Below are 16,670 nucleotides of genomic sequence, written 5' to 3' on the forward strand. Positions count from 1 at the left end.
TCATGAATTAATCTGAAGTTTATGAGTGTTGACAGAAATTTATCATTATTTCAACAATGAGGCAGATAGCTTAGTCCTTTCTTAGGGAAGAGTGAAAGAAGAAGGAGGAGTCACATTATAAAATTCCTAAGTCCTAACCCCTACAGAGTAGAGTCTGAATTCTGAACCCCTTTGCCTCTGAGTTCTGACACACTCCATTTTTAATCCATATTCCTTTTCCATTAAATAAATACAAATCAAAGTTAAAATTATGAGTCTGCAGCTTTGGTGGATGTGTTTCTTAGAGGTATCTTTGACTGGCTAAGGAATATATTCATATCATACGGTATTTCATTTACCTATTTAACAATCAATAAATAACTCTTCATTTTTTATTTAAATCATTTTGTAATTTTGAATTGATAATATCCCATCCTATTAGCATACAATTAATCATTTCTGAAGTGTTCCATAATTATTCTCACAAATACTACTCCTAAGATTTTGTATTTTTAGTTTAAATAATTTTTTTAAACCATTTTTTCCCAATGAGACATTACTTAACATATATTCTATACTTTCTATATGATCAACAAAATGTTTGTCTAATGTTGTAAAGTGTCATTAGATTCTCAAGATGATCAAAAGATCAAAGGTTTGATTCCTGTGAGCGAAACCTATTGGGAATTTACGAACCCATAAAGAGATTAGTTTATTACCCAAAAATTGAAGGATATCCTTGCTAGTGCAAAAAAATTATTATAAAGGGAAATGATACAATGGAGTAATTTGTAATTCTCTATTTTGTCTTTGTTATTTTCTATTAAAAAATATATAATCTAATGCTCCTATTATCATTACATGTCCCATGTTATTTTCTTAATTCTCTTACTAAACAATAAAAATGTTCTTTAAATAAACATTTCGTTTCATAATAAATTTATTTAAATGATTATACTACAATACACTTCCCCTCTAAAACTAATTCCAAACGATATAAAATCGGATTGAGAGTGTTTGTTAATATGATAATAATGAAAAGTGAAGATTATCATGATCTTCTAATAAATAGGCTTAAAAAATTAATTATATACAAATAGAGAATAATGTATCTCCTTATATAAGGAGATAACTTATCTCCTTTAACTAATAAAAATGTGACATGTGTGCTATTTTGTTTATTTTTAAAAATATTTTTATAAAAAGTGGTGAAACATAACACATGTCATGATTTCACTGACAGGAGGAGATAACTTATCTCATTATATAAGGAGATACTCCATTCCCATACAAATAATATGTGATTACATAATGGCGTATATTATATCAGCCAATTGTAATTGTACTCGTAATATGAAATATTAATAGGCTTGTTGTCGAAGTTGAGAAACTATGTTGTGAACTTCAGGTGCTTATGGTACGTATCTTGGAGATTTTAAATAATGGCTGTGATTATAATATTGGGAACTATTTCGTGCAAATATGGAACTTTAATTGTGATTGTGACACAGTTTTGACATTTCAAAAACCTTGCCATTTTCAAAAATATGTATTTGCATATTTAATTTATAATATATGCTTAAACAATTTTCAAGATCACTAATTAACAAGATTCAATTTATAACTGCTTTATTTTATTGACGTGTTCCTCATCAATGGAATTGATACCAATTTTGTCTATGCCATCAATCACGATTTTTTCCTGTGGGGATGTATTAGTTCCCTTTTAAGTTGTGAAACCTATGTTTTGCCGAGATTATCGGAAGTAATCTGTCAGCAGCACGACACGTTGGATAAAGAGAAAAATGTTTAATACAAAGGTAATACAAATAAATTACAGATGATTTATTAACTATATATAAATCTTTATATCATCAATACATAAATTTATGTATTAGACTATTTGATAAATGACTTAATGATATAAACCAGATAAAATTAGTTTCATATACTATTAAAAAAACAAGTTTTTCATGGAGTGTGGTAACGACATTGGTTAACTAATACAAGATGGAAATGATATATTAAGAATAATAATTTTTAACTATATATAATCATCCATTCCAATAAAATATTTTTATTTTTAATAAACAATGATCAAAATTACGTCAGTGGGCATTTTGTCATTTTCGTTTTAGAAATTATGTTTTTGGGATTAGATTTAGATTCCTTTTCAGTAAGTCCAATATAGAGGCAGACCAACAAGTCGAAAGGGGTTAAGTCCGACTCACAGAATTAAAGTTTTCTTTTCAAATTTAGTACTCTCACTTTCTATATCACCAACTCACATAAATAGTAACATTGCAAAGGGATTGTGAATCCAAACCTCTAATCAATTAGAATGAACATAATGTACCCCCAAAAAAATTAGAATGAACATAGCTCCGAACCTACAATCCAATATTAATTCCTTCTAAGATGCAAAATTTATAAAGTGATTTTTATTTCCAATAACAAACTTTTATCTTGTATATAAGTGATAGAAATCAAAATCCAACATTACATTTTTTTTTAAACAAGATAATTGTTTATCAATTATATTGTAGCGTTGAATTTTATTAATGAGTTACACATAAAATTTGTAATTTTAAGAAGAGTGTTCAAATTTCACCAAGTTGATTTAGGTGCACTTTTATACCATTCATAGTGGCTTATGTTTTTAATATGAGGTACCTTACTAAACTCCTGAAAACATATCTTATATATAAATGTTCATACTAATTGAAAAGCGTTTACTATTGCATTCCTATATAGACCATATTGTCAACAAAAATGTGCTTTTAAAATATATAAAAATGAAATTTATTTTATTATATATTTATTGATGTTGAAAATTTCCACATTTAAGACAAATTATGAGTCTTCTTATTTCCTTTTGTTTTGCAATTACATTTATTTTATTTGTCTTTTAACCCTTGAAAATGGGCATGCAATTTTTGAGGAAGGAAATGGGGTGAAAGTGAAAACAGTAAAAATAAAGAAAGTATAAGAAGTATCAACATCAATGGGACCCACTATGATGGCGTGGTCATATCGTAGTTAGATACAGTATACATCTCTCTTGAGGATCAGAGATGGTGGAGATCCCGTCCTCTTTATGAGTCTGACTCCAATTCATTATTAGAGAGGGCAGTACATATGTATGATTATGACATATGATAATCTAATGGTTCATATTTTTAATTTTTTGTAAATTAATAATTTTAAAAAATGCCCTATCTCACATTTTCAGTACTAAAGAGTCTAGTACGGGAGATGAATCATGTTCCCTGTTTGTGTATGATAGGTGTCCAAAATTAATTAAAATATGATATTCTTTTTGGTATTATTAAGAGTTTCTTGATTTTTTTAGGTAAGAATTAATTTATTTTGAGTTTGTGAATGTTTCTCCCAACTTACGAATTTGAATCATCTATTCAATAGGGTCATACACTATTAACCAACACCCAATTAGTATAACACATCTAATTAAATAGAAAAATTATAAATATAAAATTATATTACTTCATCTAATTTGATTAGATAGACATAAAAAGAGTGATAACATCTACTGTGCCAAAATAATTTATCACTTCATGTGTTATTGATTAGAAAATTAATTAATCATTAAAATTTTAGTTCAAATATATTTTTCCATATGGAGGATGATAGTTATAACATATTGGTCCAGAGCTAACTATAAGCTGTCGATACATCTCTCTCCTACTGCATAAATAGAACACAGACACACTTCTTCTTACTGTTTCTCTGTTCGTTCTTTTCTTGCTTCCTTCCTACACCACATTCATTCAACTCCCTCTCTCTCATTTTATTATCACTAAGCAGTAAGCACTTATCTCACAAGCTAAGCTGCAATTAAACTCTTCTTCCTCTGCTGCTGCATTATTATCAACAGTGAATAAAGACACAGATCTAATAATGGACTATGAGAGGATAGATAAAGTTCAGGTTTGCCTTTTATTTACTTCATGCTCATTGTTTATGTTCATTATTTTTTTCCTTTTTTTGAAAGGTCTGTTCATGAAATTTTAATCTTTAATCTATTTCACAAACTGGGTTGGTGGGAAAATTATCCATACTTGTGACTTGTCTGAAAGTTTTAAATTTCTGTTTCAAAGTTTCTGTTCTAAGACTTCAGAAATAGTCACCACTCACCACTTCTGTTTTTTAAGGGGTTCATTGCATTAATTCCCTCCAAAGTGTTTTTATAAGTGTAAACTGATTTTTTCAAACATGGTTTTAAAAATGTGATTTTTCCTTTCACTTTGTAGTGAATGGAATGAAAAGCTTGAATTTTTCATGATTATTTGTTATGTGCATGGGGAAAAAAAAAGAGGAAAAAAAAGCTGAAAAAGGGTTCAATTAGCCTTATTTCTTCTTCTTAGGAATGTGGGGTAGACCTTTTGGTATGGGAAGTGTAGTCATATTCATATGCTACCTTTTTATGTTTAAGTAATTTGTTGAAAGTTTGATTCTGTTTGAAATTTGCTAATTGAGTACTTTTCATACTAGAAGACTGGAATAATTTCTCCCAGCAAACTGAGAATGAAGCTCATGGGTCCTCACCATTATAGAAAGAAGGATGGATCCAACAGTAACTCATCCAGAACCTCCCCTTCAAGGATTGAGGATGCTGAATCTGTGAACAGCTTACTTGCCACAGAAAATGATAACCTTGATGATGAAGGTATGCCATTGAAATTTAAGGTGTGCTCCGAAGCTCAACCGCGCCGATAGGATTCAAGAACCAACCAACTTAGTTGTCATGATTTAGGAATAAGTTATTTACGAGCTCTTACAAGTGCTCCGTTACTTTTACAACTTGTGGTGATCCGTTACTTTTACAATTTGTGGTGACTGTTATTGGCTATACTTTGTATATACTATATTTGGATTTTTGTATGTTGGAACTAATTGAAACATATTTCTTACAGTTACTTCTCCATGCTTAGAAGTTCTGTCATTGAAGCCATCCACTGATGCAATGCTGGACCAGAGAAAGAGTGACCGTACTTCTTATGAACCGGAGGAAACAATGCCTAAGGAAAATGGTGATAATGGACATGTAAAGATGCAGCATTCTAAGAAGGCTGACAGTGGAAGTTCAAGCTCGGTTCACCCGGTGAGATCAATAGAAGATGAAAATCTTGATTATGATAGCAATGCTAGCTCCTCAAGTTTCGAGTTTGATAAAGGAGAGAGACATGTGAGCAACCCTGCAACAAGGTTCCTATTTAGACCTATGCCTTCTAAGTGGAACGATGCCGAGAAATGGATAATGAGTAGACAAAATATACAAGCTTACTCAAAGAAAAATGCTGTGCATAACCAAGCAAATCGCTTGCCTATGAGCATGGCGAGGGTTGCTCCCGAGTCAGGTAATTATGACCATAAGCTACTAACAGGAAGCAAAGTGATGGAAACAAAGCTAGTTGATTTATGCCGACCAACATCACATATGGGATTGGAGAAATTCTCTTTTATTCCATCTGAAGCTCGTTCAGTTTCAGGACAAGCCCATGGAAGAAATCCAGTAACTGATTGTTTTCCCCAAAGTAAAGATTTAAAGGATGTAAGTGAATTGGACTTATCTTGCTTGAGAAGTACAGAAACAGATGATCAGACAGGTATCTCCAAGTTTTCATCATACCTAATGATTTTTAATGTTGTGCTATTTTTTATGCTACCCTCCTTTGGGGAGGGGGAAGTATATACACAGAGTATAACTGCTATTCATGCTTCACTCTATTGAATTGAATTTAACTAAATATATTGAACATTTTAATCAGAAGAATGAGTTCCTAGACAACTTTTACTTCATTGCATAATAGATGAAGAATCACAAATGCGGGCTGATTAACACATGTTTAAATTTATGAAACATCTGTGTTTGTCTAGTCAGTTTAATGTTGATGTGTTTACCATTCTCTAGACCAAGATTCCTAATCGTAATACTCAGACAATATTTATGCAACTAGCAGATAAATGATCTGAGTGATACACGGTGCCTATTGAACATCCTAGTACATATGCATTTCTTGTTACAGGCAGAATTTTCCGTAGGTGACATATTCAGAGTGTAGGTAGTAAAGATAATTTGGTTCTTATGATGCAGTGATGCCTGGGATAAGATCCGTTGCCATGAGAGACATGGGGACCGAAATGACTCCTGTGCCAAGTCAAGAACCTTCGCGGACTGTCACTCCTGGCGGTTCAGCAACTCCACTGCGTAGCCCAACTTCGTCAACGCCTTCGACTCCTAGGAGAAGTGCACCTGCTCCAACACCTTTGGACAACACAGCGGATGAAGATTCACAAGTTGGAAACAACAAAAGGCAGTTGTCTGAAGAAGAAATGTTGCAAAAGACGAGAAGAGAGATTGCAGCGCTTGGTGTGCAGCTTGGTAAGATGAATATTGCTGCATGGGCAAGCAAAGATGAGCAGGAAAAGATAAAATCTTCTCTTCGGGACACAACTACTAAGGAACAGGAGAGAATTGAATTTGAAAAGCGTGCTGCTTTGTGGGAAGAAGCTGAAAAATCTAAACATACTGCCAGGTATTTTTGTTTACTTGCATTCTCTACAAACATAAACCATGTTCTTTTGAAAATAACTTTAGCATCATGTAATGTGTTCATCTTTTCTAATGTAGTTATGTTGTGTCTAAATTTAACAGATTTAAGCGCATGGAAATCAAGATTCAAGCATGGGAAAGTCAGGAAAAGGCAAAATTAGAAGCACAAATGAGAAGAATTGAGGTAGTTATTCTTTTGCATAGTTCATATTCATTGAAAACAAGGTTGTTACATATTTTAAAACTAAAATGTTGTTGGATGAGAATATAGAAGTATTTTATTATATGGATGTTTTATGTGACTCTAAAGCATTTTAAACTAAATGTATGGGGGGAGTGAGAGAGAAAGAGATGCATCATCAATTTTGTTATGATTGTCACTGATATTGCACATGATTATAAATTGAGGTTACATTATGTTTAATTATGGACATTTGTAGGAATATGAGTCCGATGTAATTGCAGTTACGTCATGATGCAATTGCAAAATCTACCAAATCTGCAATTTTTGTGGCCATAATCACACTTGCTGATTGCAATTGAAACCCTCTTGCTCGAACTGCTTTCTTGCTATCAGATTTAACTTGGAAAACATCTCTGGATCTGTAAATAATTTACTATATCTTAATGTGATTATATTATATATTGTTCTTAATGATATGTGATAGATTAGATTAAATAATATCATAATCAAAATAGGACCATTATCTAATTGCAACATATCTTAGAAGTGCTTCGTTAAAGTGTGTACCATATAGCAGTGTTTACTTTCCTATTGATTGAGACTTCATAATCTGTAGGCCAAAGTTGATCAAATGAAAGCCCAAACACATGCAAAGATGGTGAAGAAGATAGCCCTGGCCAGGCAAAAATCAGAAGAAAAACGTGCAGGGGCCGAAGTTAAAAAAAATCGAGAAGCAGAAAGAACTACAGCTCAAGCAGAGTACATACGCCAAACAGGACGAATGGCCTCTACCAACTACATTTGTTGTGGCTGGCTGTGACATATACCTTTAAAGACATTGCAATTAGAAGAAAATGATCCTCATGTAAAGATTGCTTATCTTTTCAAGCATGTGAATGCAAGTTACATAAATGTGATTGTTGAGTCATAATGTTTTAAAGGTCATAACTCATAACTACTCACAAGTATGTCTTATTTTTTTATAAAGAAAAATGAAAAGTGATTGCTTTCACGTGGTTTTTGGAGGATTTAAAATTTTAAATGGGCTATCAAAGTATTGTTAAGAATATAAACCGTTTTAGAATCCAATAAATGATTCATTGTGTTCTTTGTAACATTACTCTTTTTGACCCAAGTCAGTCTTAGACTAGGAACATGTTGACACTTTTTCTTCAATTTTCATAATCATGTTTTGGGTTCTTTTCTTTCTATCTAAATGCAACAAATTGTAGTGAATGCAACAAGTCATCTGATCTTTCATCCAATGATTCCAATTTTCCAAAATCACTATTTTTCAAAGTCACTGAATCCAAATCCCTCCTTACACCCAGGACATGGCTGGGTCACATTAGCATAAGGTTACAGAAAACAAAGTAAGCCTTACTATAATCAGAATGAAAATTTTCTAGATGTAAGGTAATGTGAGATGATGCATGTGAAAGTGTACATGAGTAATGTTATAAGAAAAGTCACCAATATGCCATATAATTAAGACTTACAGTGTTGAACTTATAAAAGGTCCTATGTAGTAAAAACAGGAAGAAGAAAAAAAAGCAAATGCTATTAAGCTATAAACTATAACTAGGCAAGAACCTCCCAACAAGTGTGATAAGAATACAAGAGAGAAGGAATTGATAGTAATGACACTAACATCATTCAGTAGTCTAAAGTAGTTATCCCATTGCTTAAATTTCTTTGGTCCTAGCGGCTGGAGTAGTCATTACAGATGCCATTAGAATTGGAACTGAGTTCATATGAATATATTTTCCGTAGGAAAGTTTTATATTGGTGAATATTTTTTTACAACTTGAGACAAATACATCCATATATTATTCCTAATCATTATTTCCTCTTAGAAAAACAAACTCCATTGCCACACAACAAATGAATTGTAACCCAAAGGTAGAAGATGAAAGAGAAGCTATGAAGAGAAACTAAAAAAGAATTCTCATTAAATTAATTTTGAATGATTACAATGATTGAATATTTATCACACAAGGTGCCTAACCGAATTAACAAACTATTAACTAATTATTGATTATAGAATTTCCCATAATAAAAAATGTGATAGTTACACAAAAGGAAATTTCTTGCACGACAAGCAATGGTTGACTTATTCATTGACCAACCACATGCTCACAAATCTAACCAAAGCCCCTTTGTCTGAACCAGCAAATGACTCGGTCACATAGGCCAAAATGATTGAGGGAATTGATGCCTTGTGACTGTGATGAGGCCTTGACTTGATACACTTCGTCCAAGCTCCTCGGCCAAGTCTGATGCGCCATATCTAAGCATCCTAACCGAGAACTCTGATGTGTAATGCTCAAGCAATCTGACTGAGGCTTCTGATGCACCACACCTAAGCATCGTGACCGAGTTTGATATGCCAAGTCCTCCATCTTGACTGAGCCAAGTTGATGTGATTTGACCAATGCTGCTAGACCAAAATGTGAGGCAATGGGGCCGCCATGACTCATTCCATCTGGTGCAATATTTGGACTGATGGAGCCATGACCATGCAATAATTTGGCACATTAGAATATGTTAAGTTTATCAATTTAGAAATATATTTTATAAACTGAAACAAAACACTAGACTCATTCAATCTTCTGTTATCTCAACTTTTTCTCTTATACATTTATTCTTAACCAAATAATTATTGGGTTTGGGCTCCCTTTCTATATGGAGAAAGACTCAGTTGGGTAAAACACACTTGTCTCACTTAATGTAATAGATAAGGGTCAGACGTGGCAAGGGGTGAAGGCAATTTATGCAAAAAGAGGCAATTGAAAAGTGTGAGAGAAGATAAGAAAACTCAACCCGCAGGAACTCCGAGCAGCCACGGGAAATTCGCGACTGCGTCTTCATTCACCGTTGGATCGGACTGAAATTTGGATAGCAGGTTCATAGCTTATAGTACTTCATTCTGAACTGTTGGATCGATGAGACGACATTCGAGGTGGTAGAAAATGAGTTGTTACAATATTTGTTTTTCTAGTTTTTTCTGGTTTTTTTTGTTCTCATTTTCAAGCTTGTTGCATGTTATATGCAGTATTGTTGAGCACGTTTTGTGCTGTATTTTGGAGACACTCTTGTATTCCTATTTTGATTATAGTGGAGCTTTATTGACTGACTTGTGCCCGTGGTTTTTACTTCTAACATTGAGAAAGTTTTTTATGTTAAAATTTTGGTGTCCCTTGTGTGTTATTGCATTATTGATATTGCTCCTCATAGATTCTAACAAGTTGGGGAAATTATCATCCGCTGCATAGACTCTGTTAGAGTTTTCATTGTTATTGTGTTGAATTTCCCATCAGATTGGTATCAAAGCTCTTTGGGGTTTGAGGTTATTTGGCTTGCTTGAATGATGAAGGAAAATACATATAGAATCATATGTTTGAATGACACTAACTATCACTTGTGGAAAGGAAAAATGAAAGGCTTATTATTTGTGAAGAATTTGCATATTCCTATGTTTGCTAGTGAGAAGCCAGAGTCCAAGTTTGATGAGGATTGGAGTTTTCAACATCAACAAGTTTGTGGTTTCATTCGACAATATGTAGAAGACAATGTCTACAATCACATTGCTAATGAGGAAAATGAAAAATCTTTATGGAAGAAAATTGAATCCTTGTATGCTTCTAAATCAGGGAATAATAAATTATATTTGTTGGAGGGAGCTTCTATTTCAGATTACTTGAATGATTTTCAAGGTGTCATTGATCAATTATCAGGAATGGGTATCATGTTTGATAATGAAGTGTTGGGACTATGACTACTGAATACTCTACTAGATTATTGAGAAACATTTCGAGTTTCAATTACAAATTCATCCCCTAATGGTATTGTCTCTTTGGAGAGTATAAAGAGAAGTATTCTTAATGAGGAGATGAGAAGGAAGGCACACGGTACTTAATCTCATTCTGAGGTGTTTGTCACTGAAAACAGGGGAGAAGTCATCGAAAGAAACTGAAAAGTGATAGAGAAAAGGAAATGTGAACACCCAATTTTTTCCGGATCAAAATACCTTTTCGAAAATTATAACAAATAAAATGTTTTTTAATGTTTAGGAAGCTTAATGACCAAATATATTTGAACTAGAATTTTCAAAAGGTTTAAATGAATTCATTATCATTTAATGAGATTATTTCATTCCAATCCTCTCCCTAAGTTTGTTTTCAAAACAAAATAAAGGGAGAAGGTTGAGAGAACTAATTAATGGATGATCAATGACTACATAATGACCTATGTTCAATCTATTTTCGTTTTTATATAAGGAAAAATTAAAAAAAAAGGTTTTTAAGTGGCTTAATGGCCACTTATTAGTTAGAATCAATTCTGAAATTTTCATATGATAGATATCATTAATTTTCGTTTATATGATAAAATAAGAAGAAAATATTTCTTATGACTCTACAAAAATAAAACAATGCTTTATAGAGTTATTTTGGTAGTTGACCACAAATCAAGATTTTTAAGCCACTTTTTAACTATTTTAGAGTCAAAAATTATTATTCTACACTCATGTAGGTTACAATAATTTTTTGACTTTTTAAGAAAATTGTTTAGGTATTTTCTAATAAAAAATGACATTCTTAAGATGCCCCAAATAAGAAAATAATGTAAATTCAAATTTTAATTAATGATTATTTTTTGAATTTCAAATTATATTCCATAATCAAGTTTTTAATTGTGAAATCAAATATGATTCCCTTTTTTCCTTGAATCTCTCTAATCAATTAATTGAAAATCTTCTCCATATTAGCAAATGCTCTAATTCAAATACTATAAATAGAGATATATAGTCTACATAAAGGTCACGCTAAAAAAATCTAAAAAAATTAGCCAATCACCCCCAACCTCTGGTCTTGTAAACTATGTGAATATAGTTTTTCAATTCTTATTGTGGTCTTAACGCAGAAGTGCAAGGTTGGTTTTGCACCTTTTGAAAGTTATAACTCTAATAAGAAAGTTATATAAATCCTACAGTCATTTTCTGTTTCCAACAAAAAACCCAAAGTCACGTTAACAACAACACATTTCGAGAATCCTGTACACATTGCCTGGACCGTGTTTTCTCCTTGCTTCCTTTTCAAAAATTTGGTGCATTGACTCTGCTTAATCTCCTTTCCCTGTCCATCAAGCACTATATTTTGTGCTTTCTCATTACACGTCCATACAGGTGAGATCCTCATTCCATATTTGTCTATTTGTTTTAGTTTAATTTACATTAATACTCACTAACATGTATTTGTATAATAACAAGAACATTCAATAATAAAAGCTTGTCTTCTAGGATTAAGTGTAATATTGATATTGTTTCCTTAACTTAATACATATGACATTAATAAATTATCATTTTATATCTAAAATAAATTTAAAATATTTCATCTTTATGAATTTAAAAGAAATTTTTATAGTCTTATTATGGTTCGTGTCGCCTTTAACTTCTATAAAAAGGAAAAAGGAAAAGAAGGTCTACGACTAACACCATACCTCACTATTAGTTCCGTTAAATTGAAAGAACCATATATTATAAATCCTTTCAAACCAATACAAATAAAAATGTTTTACGGGGATTCGACAGCGAAGTTACGATTGGTGTCGCATCTTTCTTTCCATTCGAGCCGAGAAACAGTTGCGGTCATTAGTACTGTCTCTGTTATCTATCAAAGCAGGAAGAGAGTAAGTGACTTATGTTCACTCTTCGTCTATTAATCTTCCTTCAATCACCTTTAAATAATTTCTAAAATTCTAATTAAAACCAACCAGCAAACAATTATCTACTAGAACTACGTAGTCTTGATTTTCCTATTGCACCCAGGGATACGTAGGAGCAAGATCAACTCTTGTTAGACAAAAAAATAAAATATTTAAATTTTTGTTTTAAGTAATTTAATTTTAATAAATTAAGGGCAGTGTTGTTAATATCGTACCGGTCATCAAATCGGTTATGGTACTAGTATAGTGGTATAACGGTTCAACCGATGGTTCACTAATTAAACCGCATACCATCAAAATTAGATATAAAAATATAATATATTATTATTAATGTTGAAAAATCAATAAAAAATCAATATTTTTTTCAATTTCATTAAAAAAATTAATTTTAAATAAAAACTGACTTGTATGACCAGTACGGTTCAATTGAAAACCGGCCGGTATGACCGGTTTTGGCCGGTTTTAACCGGTATGATTGCATGATCGATATAATTAATGTACCGTACCGGTATTGAGACCGGTTCACTGGTTTACCGGTTGAACCGGCCGACACGAACCGGTTTTTATAACACTCATTAAGGGTATTTAATTCACGCAATTAGTTAGGGTACCATTTTATTACGGGCAAATGAGGTGCTAATACCTTCCCCAATTCCTAATTGACTCCCGAACCTGGATATCAAAATTCCAAAAGCCCAATGCGATTGGGCTTTAAAGATTTTTCTATATTTTTAATCCTAAAATGTAGTGGCGACTCTAATAAGGTCGTGTAGTCGAAAATCAGGGTGCGACAGTAAAGAAGTAAGTCCAAGTTCGGATACAAGAATGTGGAGTGTCACTATTGTCACAAAGCAGGTCACTTAAAGAAGAATTGTTTTCAGTGAAAATGGAAACAAAGACAAGAAGGACAATCAGAGCGAGAAGAATCATGGTGATGATGATCGTGTTACTACTGTCACTTGTGACAATCTTATTATTCTTCGTGACCGTGATTCGATTAATCTTGTATCTGATGAGAGTATGTGGATAATTGATAGTGGTGCTACACTGCATGTTACACCAAGGAAGGAATTCTTCACATCTTACACTTCTGGTGATTTTGGAGTGTTGAAGATGGGTAATGATGGTGTGTCAAATGTAGTTGGTATTAGTGATATTTTTTGCATACCAACATGAGAATGCAGTTGTTGCTGAGAGAAGTTAAACATGCTCCAAATGTTCGTTTCAATTTGATCTCTATGCAGATGCTTGATGATGGTGGTTATGATAATCATTTTGGTTCTAGAAAATGGAAACTCACTATAGGTATCTTGGTTGTGGTCAAAGGGGAGAAAATTTCTAAACTGTATTGGATAAAAGTTTTGGTTGCTAAAGAAAGTGTGAATCCCATGGATATGGAGGCTTCTTTGTGACACCGCGGACTTAGTCATATTAGTAAAAAAAGGTTGAATTGTTTAGCCAAAAATGATGTACTTCCAGGATTGAAGAGTGCAGAGTTAGAGAAATGTTCTCATTGCATGACTAGTAAGGAGACTAGAGTATCCTTTAAGAAGCATCTTCCCTAAAGGAAGTCAAAGTTGCTTGAATTGGTGCATTATGATATTTATGGTCCTTGAAGGTAAAGTCATTTGGTGGTGCACTTTACTTTGTTACTTTTATTGATGATTGTTCAAGGAAGCTTTGGGTCTTTGCTTTGAAGACAAATCACCAAGTCCTTGAAAAGTTCAAACAATTCCATGTTTTGGTTGCGAGACATTCTGGCAAGAAGCTGAAATGTATTCATACTGACAACGGTGGTGAGTATTATGGACTGTTTAATATTTACTACAAGCAACAAGGTATTAGACATGAAAAGACTCATTCTAAGACTCCTCAGCTTAATGGCTTAGCAGAGAGGATGAACAAAACTTTGGTTGAAAGAGTTAGGTGTATGCTTTCTAAAGCAAAATTACCTAAACATTTCTAGGGCGAGGCTTTATACACGACAACTCATGTTATTAATCTTAGTCCTGCAGTTGCTCTGAATGATGAGGTGTCAGACTAGATTTGATTTGGTAAGAATGTCAGGTATGATCATTTGCGAGTCTTCAGTTGCAAGACATTTGTGTATGTTCCAAATGATGAAAGGTCGAAGTTAGATGCGAAGACAAGACAGTGCATCTTTATCGGTTATGGTGAAAATGAATTTGGGTACAGTTTATATAATCTCGTTGAGAAAAAGATTGTTAGAAGCCGTGATTTGAAGTTCATGGAAGATCAAACCATTGAAGACATTGATAAGATGAAGAAGACTACACCTGAGGAACATAGTATATTGTCTGATATTGATCCATTTTGGATGCCTATACATGATTTGGATATAGTTGAGAATAACATTCAAAATGTTGAGCAACATGATTATGTTGGTGATCAATAACTTAGAGATGAGTTAGATTTTTCCAATGATATTGGTGAAGATGAACATGATATGTCACAAGATGAGAATATTGGTGATGCTCCTGAACCACCTCAAGTTCAACTTCAGATATCTAATAGGCAGAGGAAACCATCTATCAGGTACCCTTCTGATAACTATGTTGTTGTGACAGATGGAGGAGAACTTGAATATTATCATGAGACCATGGAGAATGAAGAAAAGAAGAAGTGGTTGGATGCAATTCAAGAGGAAATGAAGTTCTTGCGTGATAATCACACTTTTGATTTGGTCAAATTGTCAAAAGAGAAGAAGGTTTTGGAAAACAGGTGGATTTGCAGGGTGAAGCAAGAAAGTAATTCTACATTTCCAAGGTATAGAACCAGATTGGTGGTTAAAGGTTTCAGACAGAAAAAAGGTGTTGATTTTAGTGTGAGATTTTTTCTCATGTGGTGAAGATGTCATCCATTAGAATTGTATTGAGTTTGGCTGCTACTCTTGATCTGGAGGTAGAGCAAATAGATACAAAAACCAGTGTTGATAAAACCATACCGTACCAGCCAGTTCAACCGGAAAACCGGTGAAGCGGACCCCTTACCGATACGGGACGGTTGCTGTACCGGATATGCACCAGATCCGGTGAAACCAGCTAAAACCGACCGTTATTCCTCAAAATCGGTGAACCACCCGAGTTGGCACTAAACCGACCGGTTGTTGTATTTCAAAAAACGAGCCAATCTTGGGTTCCTCTTGGGGTTACATAATCCCCAATCACTTTTGTTTTTTTAATATTATTTTGATAATGTTTTAGATTTGGAGAGAGGTAGAAGAAAAAAAAGAGGGGAGAAGGGAGAAAGGTTGTGGGAAGAAGATGAAAAGATGAAAAGGAAAAAGTGAGAGAGAAGAGAAAGGAGAAAAGGATGTTGGAATGAAAAGAAGAAAGTGTGAAAGAGAGAGAAGATTGAGGGACGTGGGAAATCTGAAAAGAAGAAAGAGAGAGAAAAGTATTATGATATGATGTGTGTTTTATATTTGATACATGAGTGATTGTGATTGGAGTAAGTGGATTCTTTTATTATCTTCTTGATTTCATTTTGTAGATATTAGATTCTAGATTGGGTTTGGTTTGGTTTTGAAGGGATTGGTAAAAAATAATGTTATCATATTACAATATCACATTTTTTACCCAAGTTATCCACACATTATATGAAATAAAAATGTGTATATAATAATAGTGTAAATATTTTTAAATATGAGAAAATATATGTATTAATAGTGTAAAAGTTTTATATAATGTAAAATATTATTGATGAGCAATATATTACACACTATTCATAACCTTAATTTAGCATGATTGATGATTCTTGGTGCCTAATTGACTTTGTTTCACATGGTTTAGTGTTTTAGACTTTATTGGACTAATTTTCCTAAAATGAGTTAATTTGAGATTATTTGGCCTGACTAAATCTATTATCATTTTCAGATCACATTTGGCACCAATGGCATTTTGAGCATTATAGAAGTCGAGGATATGTGTTGAAGTGAAGATTGTATTTTTAATTTAGGAGTTAATTTTATTGTAATTTGGCTTTGGGCCCATTGTTTAGGACCAATTCTGTTTATGTGTGTTGGAGGGGTTAAATTCGGATTCCCCACTCCAATCACACGCACTTCATTTTGCCTCATTTTAAAACACAGTCATTTTCGGTTTTCCCTCTTTTTGCTCTGCTAGGGTTTCACTTCTTCTTCATTTCTCATTTTGGTTTGTTCTTCCATTGCCATGGAAGGCTAAATTT

At 32.9% G+C, this 16,670-nt stretch overlaps 1 protein-coding gene across 2 annotated transcripts; it reads left to right on the forward strand.

Annotated features, from left to right (window-relative positions):
• LOC109361608 lies at positions 3,680–7,649 on the forward strand. Of its 2 annotated transcripts, none has more exons than XM_019607114.1 (6): positions 3,680–3,927; positions 4,495–4,666; positions 4,914–5,606; positions 6,095–6,536; positions 6,656–6,737; positions 7,354–7,649. In XM_019607114.1, the coding sequence occupies exons 1-6, from the start codon at positions 3,898–3,900 to the stop codon at positions 7,555–7,557; spliced, it is 1,623 nt and encodes a 540-aa protein (XP_019462659.1). In that variant the 5' UTR covers positions 3,680–3,897; the 3' UTR covers positions 7,558–7,649. The 2 variants fall into 2 exon arrangements, with proteins under 2 accessions (XP_019462659.1, XP_019462660.1); XM_019607115.1 differs by having other exon boundaries at positions 6,678–6,737; positions 7,354–7,460.

This window comes from Lupinus angustifolius, chromosome LG12, assembly GCF_001865875.1.
Source record: "Lupinus angustifolius cultivar Tanjil chromosome LG12, LupAngTanjil_v1.0, whole genome shotgun sequence".
NCBI classification, from domain to species: Eukaryota; Viridiplantae; Streptophyta; class Magnoliopsida; order Fabales; family Fabaceae; genus Lupinus; species Lupinus angustifolius.